We start from the raw sequence: 18,673 nt of genomic DNA, 5'->3' as shown, positions 1-18,673 counted from the left end.
AGCATTCAGATAACCAAGGTGCTTGTGTAAGCGGGCCGTAAATAGCACATTAGGTTTAGTGTCCGAGCAGACATTCGGTGGCCACTTTTTCTACCACATCAGATTTCAATTGATGGTTTATCTTATCAAATCTTATCAAGTTTTATCAAACTTATGAGCATGTCAATGCCGACGTCAGTTTGTTTCGTGAGCTAGCATTCTTTTGCCGGAATTTGTAATTTTGTGTCGCCAACAGTGCTGTTCAGGCGAGCGGTGATAATCAATAGCTTGAGCTTCCTGCATTGGTTTGAACGCGTAGAAACTGATGCTGGTGCCGCTCGCGGCTTGGGCGCCATGCGGCAAGGCGCGGTTCTCTGCCGACCGGAGTGCCAGCGGAGCATTTTCGCGTGTGTAAAGCGCCTATGTTTTTCAGATTTATCCATGTGGCAAATGACACTGGAAATCTAGAAGATCAGCTAATCTATCAATATAGTCCGCAGTAACGATCGGAAAAGAATCGCTTAAGGTAGAAGAGCGCTGCCTTAATGAGAGCTCACTTTTGCAAGAGGTGAGGTTAAGAAAAAGACCACGAGGGGTAAGTTTCATTTTTAAAACGTGTCAAGGTTTCCATCACGAACGCAGCGTTTAAGATAAGTGTAAGTTATGTTTGTAAATGCCAAAGTCAGAAACGCGCACTGCAAGAGGTTTCGCAGAAAGCGTAGACTCCATTGAGGTGAACGTGGGTCAGTTCATCACCGAAGTGTTGGCTAAAATAGTAGCGGAAGCGCCAAAGAAGCTGCGGTATGTGCCTTCATACCACAACAATAACCAAACAGCGCGGACTCCTCCTGGCCTAGCCCGCTCTGGCATTCACATTGGTGAAACGACTTTCAATTCTTTACTATACTGAATATTTTCCACCAAGCATATCGAATATTCTACAGCAGTTTGTTCTCTATTTGCCCTTCACGACTATCGTGGACGTGTGTTCAAAGCAAAAGCTGGCTTAGAATATGATGTCGGCACCCTTTTTTCCTTTTTACTACCCGCTACAATCTTATCGACCTACTTCGCTCCCCACCAAAGGGTTTTGCAGTTAAGAAAAGCGATACTTGAGGCAAGAGGCAGCGCTCTTTTAGGCGCCTAGTCGAGAAACTTCGGGAAAGACGCCATTTTTAAGGGCCTCGCGTTGGCAATAACTGCGTTTACGGCTCACTTTCCACCGGTTCTCTGGCATTTCATTACGAAGCCTCTTTACTGAAAAGCCACCCCTTTCGCCTTATTTTCCATCTTATAGCCCTCCCATTTCTTCCCGTACGAGGCAAACATTTACCGCAGGACTTTATCCGCATTGAGCTGAAAGCCCCTATAGAAGCTTTTTACAGCGCAGTAGGCGGGCTATGCGTTTTATGTTATCTCGTAAAGGTATATTATCGAGTGTGCGGGAATTCAGGGGGCTAAGGCGGGAACATAAAGTTTGCGAACAGCGGATCGCTCTTTCGTAGAGAAATATGCTGGATAGGGGCAGCCGCCTTCGTTGACTCACCCGACGATATAAGAGTGCCGCACCTACAGAGAAATGCGTTTTATTATGTGTTGTTTTGCTTAAAAATTAGTTACAAATTTCAATGCGTACTTAATTAGAAAATGCCGGAGAATTTTTCCTGCAACCCGTGCAGGAATAGAGACTTTTTTGCTGCGACCCAAAAAGGTGATAGGTTTTGACTATATCAGAAAGGCGTAGTTTCTCATAAAATTCAGAAAGAGTTGCGGCGGTTGCGAACACATGGTGTTGCGAAAAGACGGTGCTTCGTGTTTTTTTCGAACTCTGTCTTCCTTCTACCACTCTTGACCTCGCATTTCGGGAAAATTGTGGCTTACTGGTATACCCACACATTCCAGCCAAAGACATGGCTTTGCCAATTTTTCCTGGCTGAAGAAATAGGTGGGTGGTATAAAAAACAGCGGAAGATAATTTAGAAACATTCTAATGCGGAAGTAGAGTGCAGCTGTTTAGCTGTTTCGACTGTGCAAAACATGTTCAGGCAAAGAATGAGTGTTTGCAGACCACTTTTATTTTTCACATATAACTTCTTTAGGAAATACTGCTTTCCCAGTCCTTCAGTGTCATAAAGAAGGCCTTCTGGCCGGAGAAATCGACGGATGTATTTTCGACTTGCTGCACCAATACCTTAGGAGAAGTAACAAGGAAGGGGAATGGGTTGTTTTCGCACACGAGTGGGAAATTTTGTTTGTCTTGATATCTACATTAACGTCCCCCACTACTAGCGTCGGTGTAGATCAGCGGGCAGGTAAAGCGAGACCAGGACGTTCACTACCTTTTTAGTGACTACGGTAGGCGGTAACTTGACAGTCACTACCAGCAATCCGCTGTCCAAGTTTGCGGCATACATCTCGCCAATTTCATCACACGTACCAAATATTTCGATAGACATTGATGACAGACCCATAATGCCAGTAGAGAACCCCTCTGCCGCTCTGCTGCCGTCTCTGCGAGTCGCATAACTACTGCTTCAGCGGTGCGCGCCTCTGGATTCTTGCATCAGGGGAGCTGAACCTCTGCTCGGGCAATGGTGCCACGATGCCACGATGCCGGCGCCGCCGTACAGGTGGGGACAGTGCTCAACTCTCAGTTCTCGTTTTCCACAAGACCCCGCAACGCGAAATAGACAATATTATCCAAGCTTTGCGAGTAAACCGTGTTGCGGCGGACATTAAAGCGCAGTATTGCTACAATTAGCTCACGAGCACCATGCAGGAGTTTATCAATCAGCTGCAGCGTGATAATAAATAAACGTCGATGTTGGGCTACTTGGTCGATATTAGTTAAGGGGGAATGTACAGCACCCCAACAGACGAGGGGCATAAAGGGTGCACACGCACAAAGCGCTAAGTTTCAACTACGAGTTTATTGAAGAAAGCTCTTATCGCAGCTAGGTACACAACAACAAGCAAACCAAGCTGCGCAAACAAAAGCACGGAAAAACAAATTTGGTCCAACACTACACGTTGTTATCGTCCCCTTCTCAAGCCACGGGCTTCCAAACACGCCATCTCTTTTGGCGATAAAGCAATCAATTTTATTATGTATTTATTTTATTCATTATACCCTCAGAGCGAAATGCATTACAGAGGGAGTGGTACAAAAAAGGCATATAAAATGAAGTAGCACAGTTACAATAACATGGTGTGCACAAAAAGAAAGGACAAAACAAATAGCTATTATCGCAACAGTGTGGTCACATAAACACACATGAAACATCAAATATTTCCTGCGTATACAATACTTGCTAGGAAATCACGGAGCAATTGGTTATCAATGATATCCGCAATTTCAGCTGGAAGGTGGTTCCATTCTCGGGGTGAGCGTGGCAAGAATGACTGAGTGGCAGATTATGTATAATAATAATTTATTCCCACCTATCAATGCGATGGGAAATGTACAGTGGTTGGGGTAAGAGTTCGTTGCGCAGGGTGGACGGATGGTATATTTGGTGCAGCAGGGTTAACTGAAAAAGTTTCCTACGGAATGATAAAGAGGGAAGGAAAAGGCTGCTTTTCATTGAAGATATGCTGGCAGTACAGTTATAGCTTGACAGGATAAAGGGAAGGGAATTATCAGCTGACCCTCGCTAAACCAGCCTTGGAGTCAGCAGCGGGAGCCACACGCTGTTCTGTGTTTTAGGCACGCGATGGTTGAAGTTGACGGCATTCGTGGAATAGTACGTCTGTCGGTAAGAGAGAGTCCTTGTGGTGGTGTCGCCGTTGCTTGCGGCGTGTGTTGCAACGTAGTTGGCAGCCAGCCGCTGGAGTGCTCATAGCAATTGAGTCTATGGCGACGAACCCGCCGCCGATACACAACTAACTATTTACGACGAGACGGAAAACACGACTCAGGTTTTCAACGCGTGAGATCTCACTCCGTCAGTACAACGTTGTTCTGTCCTCCTCACGAGTAATTGTATGCACACCGGGGTTCCTCTTTCACGTCAGCCCAGTGGGTTTCTCGGGCGCACGACACGTAGCAGACTCGTCAGGTGGCCTAGCAAGGATGGTGGATCTTATAACGGATTCGTCAGAGGGTCCCCACTTGCCGCGTAAGGTCAACATTTCTTCAATACTTGCGACGATTTCTCAAAATAAAAGCCTGCCGGAAGCCAGCTATGCCAACCAGTAGTTTTTCGGTGCATTCTCCTCTCTTGCGCAGGGGCGCCTGCCGTGCGCGGCTTGCACAGGCCTTTCCTATATTATTCAATACGACTTTTCTGTAGCCTAGCTTGTGCTACATGAAGAGTATGCCAGGGCGAAGAGGAAGCGAAACAGTTGAGCGAGTCAAGAAGTGGAGGGAGATAAAAAACTAAGGGAAGAGGGGTGGCGGATAAATAAAGGATGCGTTGGGTGATAGTAAAGCGCCCAACCACTCGAGAAGTATATGCTACCTCCCCTTCCCTACTCTGAGAATAGCAGGTAGAGTTGAACCACTACTCGCTTCCTCACCAACGTTGGTCATTATAATGAAGGCGAATTAAGACAGAAAAATTACCCATTCTCTATTGAAGTAAGGCTGCGTTTTCCGAACCACGAATTAAAACAGACCTTTGTGTCATTCTTGTATCTGCTGTCCGCCTGCATTATATACGTAAGTATGAATGTCAGATAGCTGGTGTAGCTAAGTAAGAACCTCTATTGTGAAGGATCGATGACCTCGCAGAGTCCAGATCACACCGCGCCCATTTGACGGTGGGGAAAACTCTGCAGGCACCCCTCTACAAGGCGGTCTCTGTATCAAATTCATGCCAAAGAGACAATTCGTGACAATACGCATTACATTGGGACTAAGTGTGCGTATACGAGTTTCAAAGCAAAGCTTTACTACTTCCGTCCAGCGATTTCGTGGGGGATGCGCAAATGCCCTTTTGACCGGAGGCTCACCCCCAAAGACACACCCTTTGAAGCGCATCGCGTAATTCGCCCGGCGCGCTGTTGGCGCCTGCGGGCGCCGACAGCGGTCGCCACCGCCGCTGCGGCCGAGGCAGCCAACCACCCCCGCAGCTTCCCATACATGCGGCGCAAGGTTGTTTCATACAACGGGGACTCGTCTCGCGACCGGCGAAGAGAACGGTGCGTTCGCCATTAATGAACGCCGCGTTCACCAGGCCTCCTTCTGGAACATTGCACGAAACCAAACTGCCTTGAGACGAGGTAGGCAATACAGCTAAATCAAAGGTTTAGCCAAGCGAAGCCAAGACTCGATCAGACTAAGCCAAGCTTTTGCTTGCATATGCCAGGTTAGCTGAGACTAAACCACAGCCGTTTTTATTTCTTCTTTGCAGGCGTTGGACTTCGCGGTTCTGAGGCGGATCTTGGATTCATCCGTATTAAAATGAAACAAAAGATTAACAGTGCTGCGCAATACTTCCAAAAATATAGAAAATGGCTAGGGCCTAAATTAGATAACACTGGATATGCAAAGCTAAAGCTTGGCTAAGCCTGGTTAAGTCTTCGTTTCACTGGGTTACGCTTTGATTTAGCTGTAATAATTATATTCGCCATTCGTCCAAATCCTGCCTTTTTTGTGGTCTTGATTCCAATGCTTTGCGAGCGGAAGACCTCACCGGGCGCTACCCATGGGGTGGTCAGACACTGCTTGTGGACGACGGCTGAAGCCTCCAGATCCCGCGCAACGCTCAGAGAAAAAGGCCCGGCGTCGCTCTCATTCATGGTCAAGCCCGCATGTGGGGGGGGGGGGGGGCGAGTCACGTGCACCAGTCGTTATATTGGGAGACTTCTAAATGATCGTCTGAAACTTCTGTTCAGTTTTCCGTACGAAGCGCTTATTAACTTCGTTAATTGGCCGACCGATGTAACGTCGGAGAGCGAAGAAATAATTGCCCCAAATCTCACACGCTCCTTCGACGGCGTTACTCATGCTGGTGTCTTTACAATTGGGATTAATGATCACACTTTTCTGCGATCTTTCCTGTTAATCTTTGCCTTTATTGTGGAAGAAAGGATTACGAAGAGGCATGACGATTTGCGGTCTTCCTTTAGATGGATTTGTAGGGATGGTATAGCCCTTGTCTGTAGTATTGGTGGGTCAGGAAGTGGGAGGGAAAGGGGCGAGAAAGCAAGGAGCCGACAAGCAGGTGTAGGGAGTACAACGTCCTCAGGAAAAATATGTGGTTATCGAGGTACTGAGAATGGCACCCACTATCTTTACGTCATGAAACCGGCAACGCGACGACCGGGCCGCCCCAAAAGCCTTGGGGGAACGGGGTTACCAGTGGCACAGAGCAATAACCTCTACTGTTAATTGGAAAGAAAAAAAACTTGTGTTGCCATGCAGTGCGGAACAGCTACAAGAAAAACAATGCCAGACAACAATTTACGCAAGTATTGCAGCTAAATGGGTTAATTTTGAATCTGAAAAATTAACACACTGAACAACAACTTTAAGCGCCCATAGCTTGCAAAAGCCATTCCATCTGGCCTTCCCAGGCCTCCTCGTTACGACACGGGAAAGCAAATGCACACATTGGTTTGGGAGGTTTCGAATAAATTGTTGTGGTTAATGTGGGGTGGGGTGACGTTATCGCTGTTTTATTCTTTAATAAGAACAAAATGCGATAACCTGACCCCCCAAATTAACCGCAGATCGACATCGCAGACCGGCAAATTAAACAAGAGACCAGCATCGCATGAAACAAGAGCAATTGCACTCTCTGTTCAACGGTCGTCAATTCAGCGAAGTACAGTACAACTCCGCCCTTACGTTCCTCAGTGCGGCTTTTTCCAGGATCCTACGTTGTTATTGCATAGTCCCGGGGCAGCTCACTTAAAGTCCCATGTGTTAAAATTCACACTGTTACGTCGGCGCTTAGAGTACGTTCCCGGATCATTCGTCGCAATCTGACACGCCGAAATCGCCCGGGCAACAGGCGCGGACCTGACGTTTGATGAGCCTCGGCCAGGCTTGGCTACGGAACTGACTGCAAGAAGCCGCACGCGGGTGCGATTCGTCACCATTAGATATCCCTATGTTACTCTATGCTATCACCATCATCACTGCACTTACGGCGGACGTTTCACTGGTTTCACTTCCGAATGCGGGAAGTGCGTGTTTGCCATAACAACACAACCGCAGGAATAGCACGCGCTCTCGTCGTCATCGTGCGCTTCAAGCTTTGAGAACACCCTTGAACTTGCAACCGCGAACTTTGTCGTGCCTTGATGGAGTCGCGAAAACGCGAGGTGCTTTCTCTTCAGGAAAAGCTTGACGTACTAAACGCACTAGACAAGCCGCTAGCGCGGAGGAGAGTCGACATCACTAGGGACCTTGAATTGCCACGCGTGCAGTTTTCCAGCGATTGCAAAAAGCGGTAATCCTGCATTCTCGAGTTTTTTAAGGGTAGAAAGCGAGTGTTGCAGAAATACATGGTTGCAAGTCAAAGCTACGCTGTTTTCGTTCATTTTCGAAGGTTTACTTCCTGCTGCGCTTTCCTGCTTGTTACGTTTTGTTGTCCCGGTCCGGTGAAAAACGTATGAACGGGGTTCCACTGTATATACCGGAAAGTTCCGAGCACGAGCAGTAAGAAAATTGCTCTTATGTCACACTGATGTCACTGCTGCGTATCCGTAAAAAACTGCTGTGGTCCTCTGGGCGATAATGCAATATTTGCTGTCAGTGCGTAACTTTACACAGTGCTCAAACTAGTTTCAAACCTCGGCATATCTGAAAAATGCCAGACGATTGGAATCACTGCGCGTAAAAGTGCAACCTGGGCAGGTTTTCGTAGCTACGCAGCATAGAGTTTCATACTAATATACACTAGAGGGAAATCTGGCGCCAATGTCTACGGCAGCCGCGCTTCGGCGAGCGTTCCGTCATGTACCGAACAGGCACGTTCCACTTATCCTTGGCATGGCTCCTAAACAGGCTGAAAAGTTGGCTCTGGCTGAAGAAAGCAACAATATTACTGTAGAAGGTTCATCAAACTTGTTTTGTTGTTATAAAATTGAACTTACAAAAAGATTAATTTCTCAGTGAACAAGGTAAAAAATGTTACCCTTTTTGTTGATTTTGGCTTCGAGACAAAAAACAAGCCATATGGTTATCTAAGCCAAGTAGGCAAACAACGTCGCTAGAGTCAATGGCGCCGCCCACGGCGGCCCGTGACTGCAGCGACAGATTTCCCTCTAGTATACATTAGTACGAAACTCTATGCAACGCCGTTTGCTTCACGACTTTTGTCTGACACGGACACATGATTCAATCAGCGGCACGTGTTTCGCCATTACTAGCTAGACTTACTTTATAGGTAGCTAAAACGGAGGCGTAAATTGAACCGTGCGCTACCTGGACGATTAAAAAACTTTTGGATGAAACAAAATTTATGCAAAGCTACACAAATCGACAAAAAGAGAGACAATTTGTGGAAACCGAGATGAGTAGGCTGAGCAATGTGTGTTATGGACACTGCACTACAGGTACTCGCGACTAGAAACTGTTAATTGAATGTGTTAAGATATTGACTTACGGTTGTACTTTCGAGGTAAGCTGGTACAAAGGGCTCCTGAAGATCTACAATGTTATTTAAAAGAGATAATAAAAGCATAGATGTGAAAGTGTCGGCAATTAATTGGAACAAATGTAGATGTGGGGGTGAATACTTAAGGATATTATTTAGCGGATGCGCAGTACATGTTCTTATTCGGGATGCTGAAAGTGAGTACAGGGGCCCTATTCTCGACTGCACAAATTATCATGCAATTCGCCATGTTTTTTGCGTAAGCACAACGTAAGCAATCAGTGACGTGATGCACATATAGCTATGACGACGTGCAGTGTAATCTGACGCTCACTCATAAAGATCACAACCAAGGTATGAAATATCGCCCATAAAAGATATAAAAACACTTGGCACGTAATATATAAATTAGAACGGCAACTGAGGCTGGCAAGAGAAACATATTTTTGCAGGTCAAAATTGGCGTCAGCACCACAAGACGATCGAGTAACGTTGATCCGGAACCGACCGAAAGGCGGATGTTGAGCTTAAAAACATCAGACATTTTTTTTACCGTATCTATTTATTTCTTTGAATCACTTTTAGTAACATAGTTGGGCTCTCTGATTCAATGCAAGCTTTGCTGCGGTATAACCTTCTGCGGTATAATCTGCGATTTAGATGCTTTTATGTGAACTCTTCGCCGACAGGTTAAAAGTCAGGTAATTGTGTTTTAAAGATCAAAAACCAATAAAGAGTGAAGAGTAACTTCACAACCTGTTGGCCTGTTAACAATTAAACGCTTCTTCTTCAGCCTCTCAATTCAGGTCACGCTCAGTTAATTAAAAACGCACTAATGATTAGTTTACACGATAAAATTTAGGTGTGGACGAAATCGCTTGGGACACTGCGGCACAGGATGCTGCAATTATGTACAGAGCAGCTAAATAAGTTGTCGGGTGCAAACGATATATTTGGATTTTGTGTACATTCGGCGTCATGCACATGTAAGGCAATTACCCGTGTACACCTAGTGTTAAATGTTTAAATTTAGTGAACAAACGTAGCAGTGACTTGCTATATTTTGCTCGAAAAATTCAACGAGAAATAATTAGTTACTGTTGCTTAGTAGTACGAAAATTCGTTCGCAGTGTTTGAAATGAAGGATTTCTTGAAAACGGATGTGTTAGGTAGTTTGTCTGAATAATGTGTCGAAACCATAATATCTTCGGAGATTTGAAATATGTAGTCTCAATGGTAGCTAGTTAGGTCTGTTAGGGTAAATGTGCAAAGCGGGTCACCTGAAATAAATAGTTTTTACTGTTGTTGTTATACTGGTCATAAAATAAAAATCAGGAGATAAAAAATACCGTAAGCCTCTATTATAAAACTTAATTTTGAGGCACAATATGAACAGTCCGTGATAGCTCAAAAGCACTTTCTAGGTTTTTGCCAAAGTAATGACTGCATTTACACAGAAGTTTGCAAACTCCGTCGTAGGCCTAATCTCGTATTTATCAAGATGTTGATGACTGTTTGGTTGTAGTTTGATGGCATCTAAGGTGTTTTGTTGGGCGCATTCAGACCTTATTACAAATCTTCGACTCTGGAGTATATTTAAGAATTACTTGTTTCGTGATAATCTGCTTTCATGTCCCCCGTGGTGCGCGCCATGTTAACGTCTGCGTGTTTTGTGCAGAAACGAGTCCAGATAGTCCTACCATCGAAGGAGGCCTGCCGAAGTATCGAATCAACGACCTCGTGAACCTAACCTGCCGGTCTGCAGAGTATAATCAACCACCAGAGCTTAAGTGGTTCATCAACGACAAAGAGGTTAGGCGTTCAATTTTTTTCCATTTGTATTAGGGCTACAATTTGTTTAAAAATTGTGTGCTTATATGTTCTAATTTGGTTCAGAACGCCACGATACATTCAGGTGTACGCATTGCGCTGTGCAGCACTATAGACCGCGAGATGCCCTTAAGAACACGTAAATGCGCGTACAAAGCAATATGGACGGGGTCATTGCTGCATGTGTGGATAATCTTTTGCAGCGACTAGCTCGCCATAAGCCGGCTCAGATTTGGTTCCCGCATGGTTACGACAATTTTTTTCTTTGTGACTCCTTATTTCTCGTTTATCCTAAGTGAAGTCGTAACATTCATCTGCCGTTCGCATCATAAAACAAGGTGCGGCTTCATGGCCTAAGCCTGTTGTGGAAGGCGCATCAGCCAAATATTTCATGTTTACAACTTTCGAGTGACACACATGCCACTTATTTCTTTCGCAGGCGCGTACCGACTACCTGGTGCCGCATCCACGCCAGCGGTACCCAAAGTTTTCTACATCGCTGGGCCTCCGGTTTAGAGTGCGTCCCGAACACTTCGAGGACGAAAGGATGCACCTACGCTGCACTGTCACCTTGTCCCACGTGCTGAACACGAGCAGCGCCGAGGCAAACATCCGGAACAGGCAGCGCACCACGTCCGGCCTGAGGGCAGCCAGCGATGACGGTGGGTAACCGTGGCGGTTGTTTTGGCCATGGAACTTTACGAGAAGACAGGAAAGGTTATTAGTAGAGGTAGCTGCAGTTGTGACCCGAAGGAAAGAAAGAGGAAAGGAAGTACACTGAGGATATTATTCAGCTCAGGAGGGAGCTCGCTTGCATGCAACCTAGTGCGGGTCCTCGGGAGTCGAGGAGGAGTGAAATAATAGAGCAGGGTGTTAAAGTGGTAGAGATGGAAAGAGTAAAGACGAAAAAAATTAGCAGTGGCTTAGCTCAGCTATGCCAGGATATACGTAGCGTGAGCTGAGGGTGAGGTGGTTATTCTTAGGTTTCCTGGTTGTTTAGGATTAGCTGAGTATCATGCTTGCTGCTGCTAAAACGATTTTCAATCCAATCCAATCCAATCCAATCTAGTCCAGTCCAGTGCAGTCCAGTCCAATCCAATCCAATCCGGTCCAGTGCAGTCCAGTCACTGCTCCTCGCGCATGCGCCAGCACGTCTCTCCAGGAGCCACGGGAAACGGCTATCAAGCGGCTCCGTCGCAGCGTCAGACTTGGCCACTGCGCAACAGAAGCGCACAGCTGGGCACGCGCCGGTGCCAGTGCGCAGACCGGCGAATGTGCATACCCAATTTTCTAAATCCCCTTACTCCAATTGGATTGGATTTCCAATCCAATCCAATACAATACAATTTAATCCAAATCCAATCCAATCCAATTCAATGCAATGCTCCTCGAGCTTGCGCAGCACGGCTCTTCAAGGTCCACGTGATACTGCTCAACCTCAGCCAGTGTAGCTTACGCTACAAAAGAGGGGAATAAGAGGGGAATGTTTTTGCGCGCTGGATTGTCAATCATGAACATTCACCAACTCGCCCAAATCACAGTCCTCTTGAGGGGAATAAGTCAATCTAGCTCCTTAGTCAGTACGGGAACGTCAATCAGTAGCACGTCCGCCCGTCCACCTATGCGTAACGCCACACGTCTCTAGGTGTGTGGCAGCTGGCTGGAGACTTCACGTTCGGTTGCGGCAGGCCCTTTCTGGAATAATGGGTCCTTCATGCCAGTGCTGGGTATACCATGACGCTGGAGCGATCTGTAGAACTGTGCTCTGAACGCCGCGTGGTAATGGTGGTGGCAGAAGCAGAGCATGGGCGACGGTTCCGAGCAGGTTCATGAAGCCTTACTCGGCTAGGTTCCATGGTTTTGTCTCTATGGCAAGCAATTTATCACCTTCATCTGTTCTGTCCTTTGAGGGATATACATTGTGCATTGACCGAGAAACTTCATACTAGCTAGGATTTTCATGGCTTCACCAGCTTCGTAACTGTGTTGAAACCATAGCCACGCATTTGTTTCAGCAAAAAAAAAAACATTATATCACATTTAAGCCGGGAACAAAGAAACTTTTTAGCATTCAAAACTCATTGCGGAACACAAATAAGTTGGCGAAATCGTCTGCAATAGGATTTAACCGCCTTGTAAATGAAGGCTCTGTCCGAGTCACCCAGGAGAGAGAGAGAGAGAGAGAGAGAGAGAGAGAGAGAGAGAGAGAGAGAGAGAGAGAGAGAGAGAGAGAGAGAGAGAGAGAGAGAGAGAGAGAGAATTTTTATTTGAACCACAGTTACTGAGGGTTGGCGGCGGCTGGGCGAAGGCCAGCCGTGACATCGGTAGCTCTGCGTACCAGGGCCTCCTTAATTTCCTTGCTAGAGCTACCCAACGCCTCTCTCCATAGCTCACTGCTGGAGATTTGAGGAAAGCGGTCGTAAGGGCAAGCCCACATGGAATATTCCAGAGTGGCACGTTGGCCACACAGGGATGGCCGGACACATTAAGTAACCTTTATATCTTCAAACCACACTAATACTACGTCTCCGTATGAGCTTCTAGTTTTGGTCCTATTTAGAGGTACTAGCCCTTTTCAGGAAAGTACTTGTGATATATAACGACTGGGTAATGTTTTTGTCCCCTATACCTGTACAAATACTTGAATAGAAAAACTTTCGTAATTCCTTGCACATTTACGGCCGGTATACAAAGTTCTGGAACTCAAGATCGCCATTGTTGGGCGACTCTTACGCCAATAGCAAGGACAGTTGCAAGTTAGGCGAGTTGGTACGTGTTCATACTTAATCACAGCGCGAAGGACGGGACAGACAGAAGACTAACAACTGGACAGCGCCTGTCCAGTTGTTAGTCATCTGTTTGTCCCGTCCATCGCGCTGTAATTAAGTATCAATAGCAAGGTGTTGTGAGTAGCTGATGGCAGTTTAGTGCAGCTAATGCAACTTCTCCGCTTGTGCAATCCTACCAGCACCAAATATACTCCTCCCATTGCATCTTCGATTATAAAACCACCAATGGCAGGAAGAAATGACATCATGTGCTAAAAACGTGTAGTAAATGTGTTGGTGAAACGAGCCTGTTATGCCTTGCAGCACCATAAAAAAATAACCACAGTCACAACTGCGAGTTTTTGTGAGCTTTCCTAAAATTTAGGGGGCTTGACACGCCGAAGCTAAACATGGGCTGTCAGGTGCGCCGTAGTGGAGGGCTCAGATTAATTTTGATTACGTACTCGCACCCCGTCAGCTTTCGTCTACAAAAATAAAAATATTCTGGCTTGATGCTGGGGACGCAGAATAGCTAAATTAATACACATTGTAAGTGGACACTGCCTTCACTACCTCGAACAACAATTTTATCTGCCAGGAAATGCTGTTCCAGCGGGTTGGAATGCAGCCAAATCCAAGCAGCGTAAACTAATCACATAAGTTGTGCTGTAAATATATGTATAACGATGAGTGTGAAGACTGAATGAGTTCTTGCCACAGCAATTCTATTTTGAAACTGAAATATTTCCCATTAAAATATGGAACTACCAAAAAAGCTGTCTTAGTATAACAGTGACAAAGTTATAACGGTAAGCATTAAGACCAGACAGTATTTTAGTATGATTGATGAGCGAGCACCGTAAGAACATTCTTTCGGGTCACGTTACATAATTAATCAGAGCATGACAGCCTTTCTACTTTGCTTCAAATGTGAAATCGTTCCTGCTTACTCTGCCGAGATGTATCGGCATGACAAGAAGGCGCTCATTTTGTGTTTGTTTTATCTGTCATCTTGAGACCCTCTCGAAGCACCCGCTGGTGAGCCACGAAGGGCGAACTTTTGTTTTTTTTTCTTCACATTCCTTCGTTCCTGTTTAGGGTACTTCAAATGGCTTTTTCTTATGGCGTCAGCGTAGTGTAGTGTTCAAGTCAATTGCCCTTCATCGTTCGTCCTTGACTTCAATACCACGGCTCGCTTCACGTGGAGTATTCTAGCTATCTTTCGCGAAGAACGCCACGGTTTTTGGTCTCATGAAACATATATCGCTTTCATAATCACAACAATTTCTCCGTACTATTGCAGCAGCCTCTCAAAGTGCACTTGAACTGGTGAAAACTGTACACTTACATTTATATTTATTTTGTTTTATTTTGCTGCCTCCCTCCCCTAAGTGGATTTCCCTGTTCACCAATCTGTGCAGCGTCCAACGAGGGGATGTCGCTGTGGGCGCCGTTCCTCTCAAGCCTGCTCATATGCTTCGCCCTCCTCGAGCTTTGATGGACAGTCAAGTGGCCGGCCCGACGAACAAACACACACCATTGTGCGCAGCCGCAGCGCTTCAAGTCGTCGACTCCTGAGAATATCCTCGACAACCACGCGGCACTTCTTTTTTCTTCTTGTTTGTGGACTCATCGCCACTCGTTTCCTGCCAATGGTTTCCAAGCGAAGCCGAAGGGTGTCCCGTGTGCTTTATGGCAGAAAGTACTCTGCGATCACTTCGCGTGCTCCAAATGGGTTTTGCGACGAAAGGCTTTCGCAGCACCTATGCTGTACCTATGTGACTGAGTGACGTGTGCACATCCCTGTTTTTGTAGTTTGTTAGTTGGAAGTGTTTCGAAAAAGTGAAAGAATTTGGCTGTCTATTGACCATCACTTTATCCCACACCAACGTAGCACTAAAATGAACCACGTTCGAAAGCACGTTGTCAGAATGGCTGTTGCATCTGCGAGAAAAAATGTAATGTACTGTAACGCTGACGACGCATTTATGCCCGGTGTATGCGCAAAAAAACAAGAACTTTAGTGCAAAATATCCTGACCAAAATACGGAATATGGATGGAAGTCGCGGCAAACCACTTGCCAGTGAAAAAAAACTTCGTGTATAATCGGAGAAGAAACCAGTAATAAGGGAAAGCATAAATCCCTGAAGTGCAGCGAATAGAATAAAAATGTTTTCACCTCAGATGGTAATCAACTATCAAAGTCACTTTAATTTACTTATCATTGTGGTATAAAAATGGACTCAGGATTGCTATACTACCGAGTGAGAAATTTGTGCGCAGCCCCAACTGCAGTCTTCTGGGCCGCGGTGCATACATGCGGCGTCTCAGGAAGGGATCACGTGATCAACGAACGCACGGCGGCCTGCCCTGCTGAGCGGTTATGGTTATCTTGCAGCGCGTAGCCGCCGCCAGCGAGCATGTTGTTGCAAATCGTGTTTGAACTTCCCGCACAAATGTCACATGGTTCACATGAGCCCCGCACGGAGAAGTTGCGTCTTGCAATAGGTTGAGGGGGAGGCCGAGAGAGGTGACGCCATAGGAGCGCGTGTCACCCACACCCTCAAACTTTCGCTAGCTGGTACGACGAGCGTGTCGTGTGGGCTCAGCGCAACGTTATTATAATAGATTTTCTAGTAACGTTGGGCTCAGCCAAGGATGTTAAAAAATTTTTTTTTTAACCTCCTTGGGCTCAGCATACTGCCTCCCCTTCACGCTTTCGCAGTGCTTTCGTCCGCCGTTTTTTTTTCTACTTCGCTCACTCAGTAACAACGCCGCCGCCCAATCCCAGTGCGTTCCATTGTGGTTGCACCCTAAAATGTTGCGCTTAATTGGAACTGTGTATTTACGTCTACGAAACAGTTACCAAAGGAGGGTTTAGGGGCACAAATAAGAACACCCTGGTTTTCTGTACGGAAATTTGGTAATATATTTCGCATATTGTTATTTTACATCAAACTGCGGCCTTTTTACTGAGGAAAAATTGAGAGAGTTCTTAAATCGAAATGTTCGCAAATATATAAACACTTACTGCAGTCATTCCGGCAAAAATGTTACATCTGTGCACTATTTCAGCCGCCTCTAAATCTGCTAGCCCCTAATCAACGAAACGGTATGCGGTACAGCCGGTGAATGGTTTTTTCCAAATGGCTGCACTTACCGGCGGACACTTGTACGGGACCCCGCGGTGACAAGGCCCTCGGGGAGACGAGGTGTTAGGAATTGATTGCTGGAGGGCCCAATATTTTATGGTTTTAACTTCTTGTTGGTTGTTTTGAAGTCGTTTTTGTTTTAGTGTTAAAACTGAGTTCAAGACAGTTGTCCGAATGTTTTGCATTTTGCGTGTTCTGCAAGCCCGTACGGTGCTCTCGGCTGAGGTTATCTCCTTTATTTCAAAGTAGCGGGCATAAAAGAAAAATGTAGTATTTCTTGACTATACGTAGCTGCATTGTAAATGGTCTAAAAACAATTTTGATCTCCTACCTTGACCTCTGTAAACATGGACTTGGGATTGCATGTCCTCAGGTGTGTTGCAGCAGCGTACCGAAGCCAGGCGAGAAATACGAAGACGTTTCCAAACCTGCTTTGGAGGTCATGTAGCTAGACACGGGTGCACAAGCGCAAAACCTCTCAGCGGTCCCGGCACTACGCTGGTCTAATAGTGCCGGATACCACGGGTAACTGTGTTCACCTATAAAAAGAAACAGATAGTGCCCTGCAGCGCCGGTCAGCGCGTTTCTTTTGCATCAAATATCAAAAGTCGGAAAAGGAAAAGCATCCTGTTGTAATCTTTCCACAAAAAACTGCGTCGTTTCTATGAACTAAGTTCTTGTGGCTGGTATGTTGTGCTATTGTACGATTAACGTCGTTTTTATTTTTGCTCGGACCCGGTGTAGGAAGAAACTGCTCTTCGCACAATTCGGGAAAGCAAGCTGTACCTACTTGTGTCGTCCCAACCAGGCGAGGACCCTTTTGAGAAAGGAACTGGCGTTTAACAGGCCTTAGTGGTAAACAAGATGTGTTGACTTAGCAATTATACCTCTTAAAATAAGATACGTCATTTAAGTTTCATGGTAAAGGAGCTGCTACACATTGCTTGCGAATATCTGTTGTGTTACTGTAGCATTCACTGTCAAGTCATGATGTCTGGGGCGATGTTCGCAAATGAACATTGAATTTTCTGATATCGGGCTGACGTGTGAGTAAGCACTCATACCCTTTTTGTGTATAACTGTTTGGAGTGGTTCGGAGGTGCTTTCGTTCTTAATGTCCATGAAACTTTTTCTCTAGTAGGTAAATGTTTCTCCGAGAAGTTTCGCCCAGAAGACGTCATGAAATTAAGTAGCAGGGCACCATAAATTACTTTAAAAAATCGAGCTCTACATACTTGATCAGACGAGAAGAAAATCCTGTATTTTTGTGGCGGTTGCGGCCGTTGCCCTTTTCGCGGATATGCGGCTGAGATTAACCACCATTTAGTATGGTCCCTATGTAGTTATGAACATGCTGCTTGATTTGCAGACAGAGATGTTTTGTGGTGTACAAGGACGGTAAACAATTTTCGCTACAGCTTGACATAGATGTAATTCCGTATTATTGGTGAAAGGACCTGCGGCGAAATTTTGAATGGTGACATTTTTGCGGAGACCCATAATATCTTCTGACCTGAATTCTGCATGGTACAGCCATAGGTCATTAATTGCGACTAATGTGTTTTCGTAAGGGTACTTTTGCTATTAGCTATCGCTGTGTTCTTTTAAAAGCCAGACATATTGTTTTTGGTGGACAAGTTTTTGTCTTTTATGGTGGATAATACTGTATGGGAAAAAATTCTGGAAAACCCTAGCTTCCCGTATATCTCTGTAAGCCTAATACCAGTCCGGAAGCACGCTTCTGCTTTGTACATGCCCTCAACAGTGTGAAAAGCTTATGGATAAAGCGAACAGGATATTCATAAATGCACGAAGCGCGAGAGTGCTCGCTTATACCACCAAGTGTGATTGACTTGTTAGTGGGTTTGTATGCGTGTGTATGAGTGACTGTGCAAATGTATATATATATGATGAACGGGGAGCCACCTTCGAAAAATAAATAATTAAATCGTTGTTAGGCGCCTTCTTTCTACAGCCGTGACCACTTTTTGCATGGTCATACGTGTTTTGTTTTTAAATGCTTCGAGCACTAAAATCTAGGTTAGGTTTTTTGTCTTCCCGATGCACTTCATCGGGCTGGGGACGTTTCTTCATAAAGTCTACCGCTCCCTTTTTATGAATAAGTGCATGGCTCTGATGCCATTTAGGAAGACAAGAACAGGAAATGGTCCCAAAAGGCCTTTAAGATGTTTAGAAACTCTATGATCAAGGTAGCGCCATGGCTAAAGTGTGGCACGTACCATTGACAAAAACTGTTGTTTGATCACAGACAATGAACTGTTATTTTACAGATACACTCAATATCCACGATGTTAGCGTTTCTTAAAACGCCGAAGTGTATTCGAGCGTTTTTATGACCGCTACAACCACTCAAGGGCATCACAACGTCGAACA

The 18,673-nt window shown here is 45.6% G+C and overlaps 1 protein-coding gene across 1 annotated transcript in view; it reads left to right on the top strand.

Annotated features, from left to right (window-relative positions):
- Nucleotides 1–18,231, top strand: part of LOC144179448 (uncharacterized) — a 138,675-nt gene extending 120,444 nt beyond the window's left edge. The window contains exons 4-6 of the mRNA XM_077707807.1: nucleotides 10,207–10,340; nucleotides 10,798–11,020; nucleotides 14,548–18,231. Coding sequence (XP_077563933.1) covers nucleotides 10,207–10,340; nucleotides 10,798–11,020; nucleotides 14,548–14,624 — 434 coding nt within the window. The 3' untranslated portion in view covers nucleotides 14,625–18,231. The remainder of the gene's footprint in view (nucleotides 1–10,206; nucleotides 10,341–10,797; nucleotides 11,021–14,547) is intronic.
- Nucleotides 18,232–18,673: the final 442 nt, after the last annotated feature.

The sequence above is a fragment of the Haemaphysalis longicornis genome, unplaced genomic scaffold (assembly GCF_048455015.1).
Source record: "Haemaphysalis longicornis isolate Haplotype H1 unplaced genomic scaffold, Haemaphysalis longicornis Haplotype H1 scaffold_4, whole genome shotgun sequence".
NCBI lineage: Eukaryota > Metazoa > Arthropoda > Arachnida > Ixodida > Ixodidae > Haemaphysalis > Haemaphysalis longicornis.
This window is presented reverse-complemented; position numbering and strand designations above follow the sequence as displayed.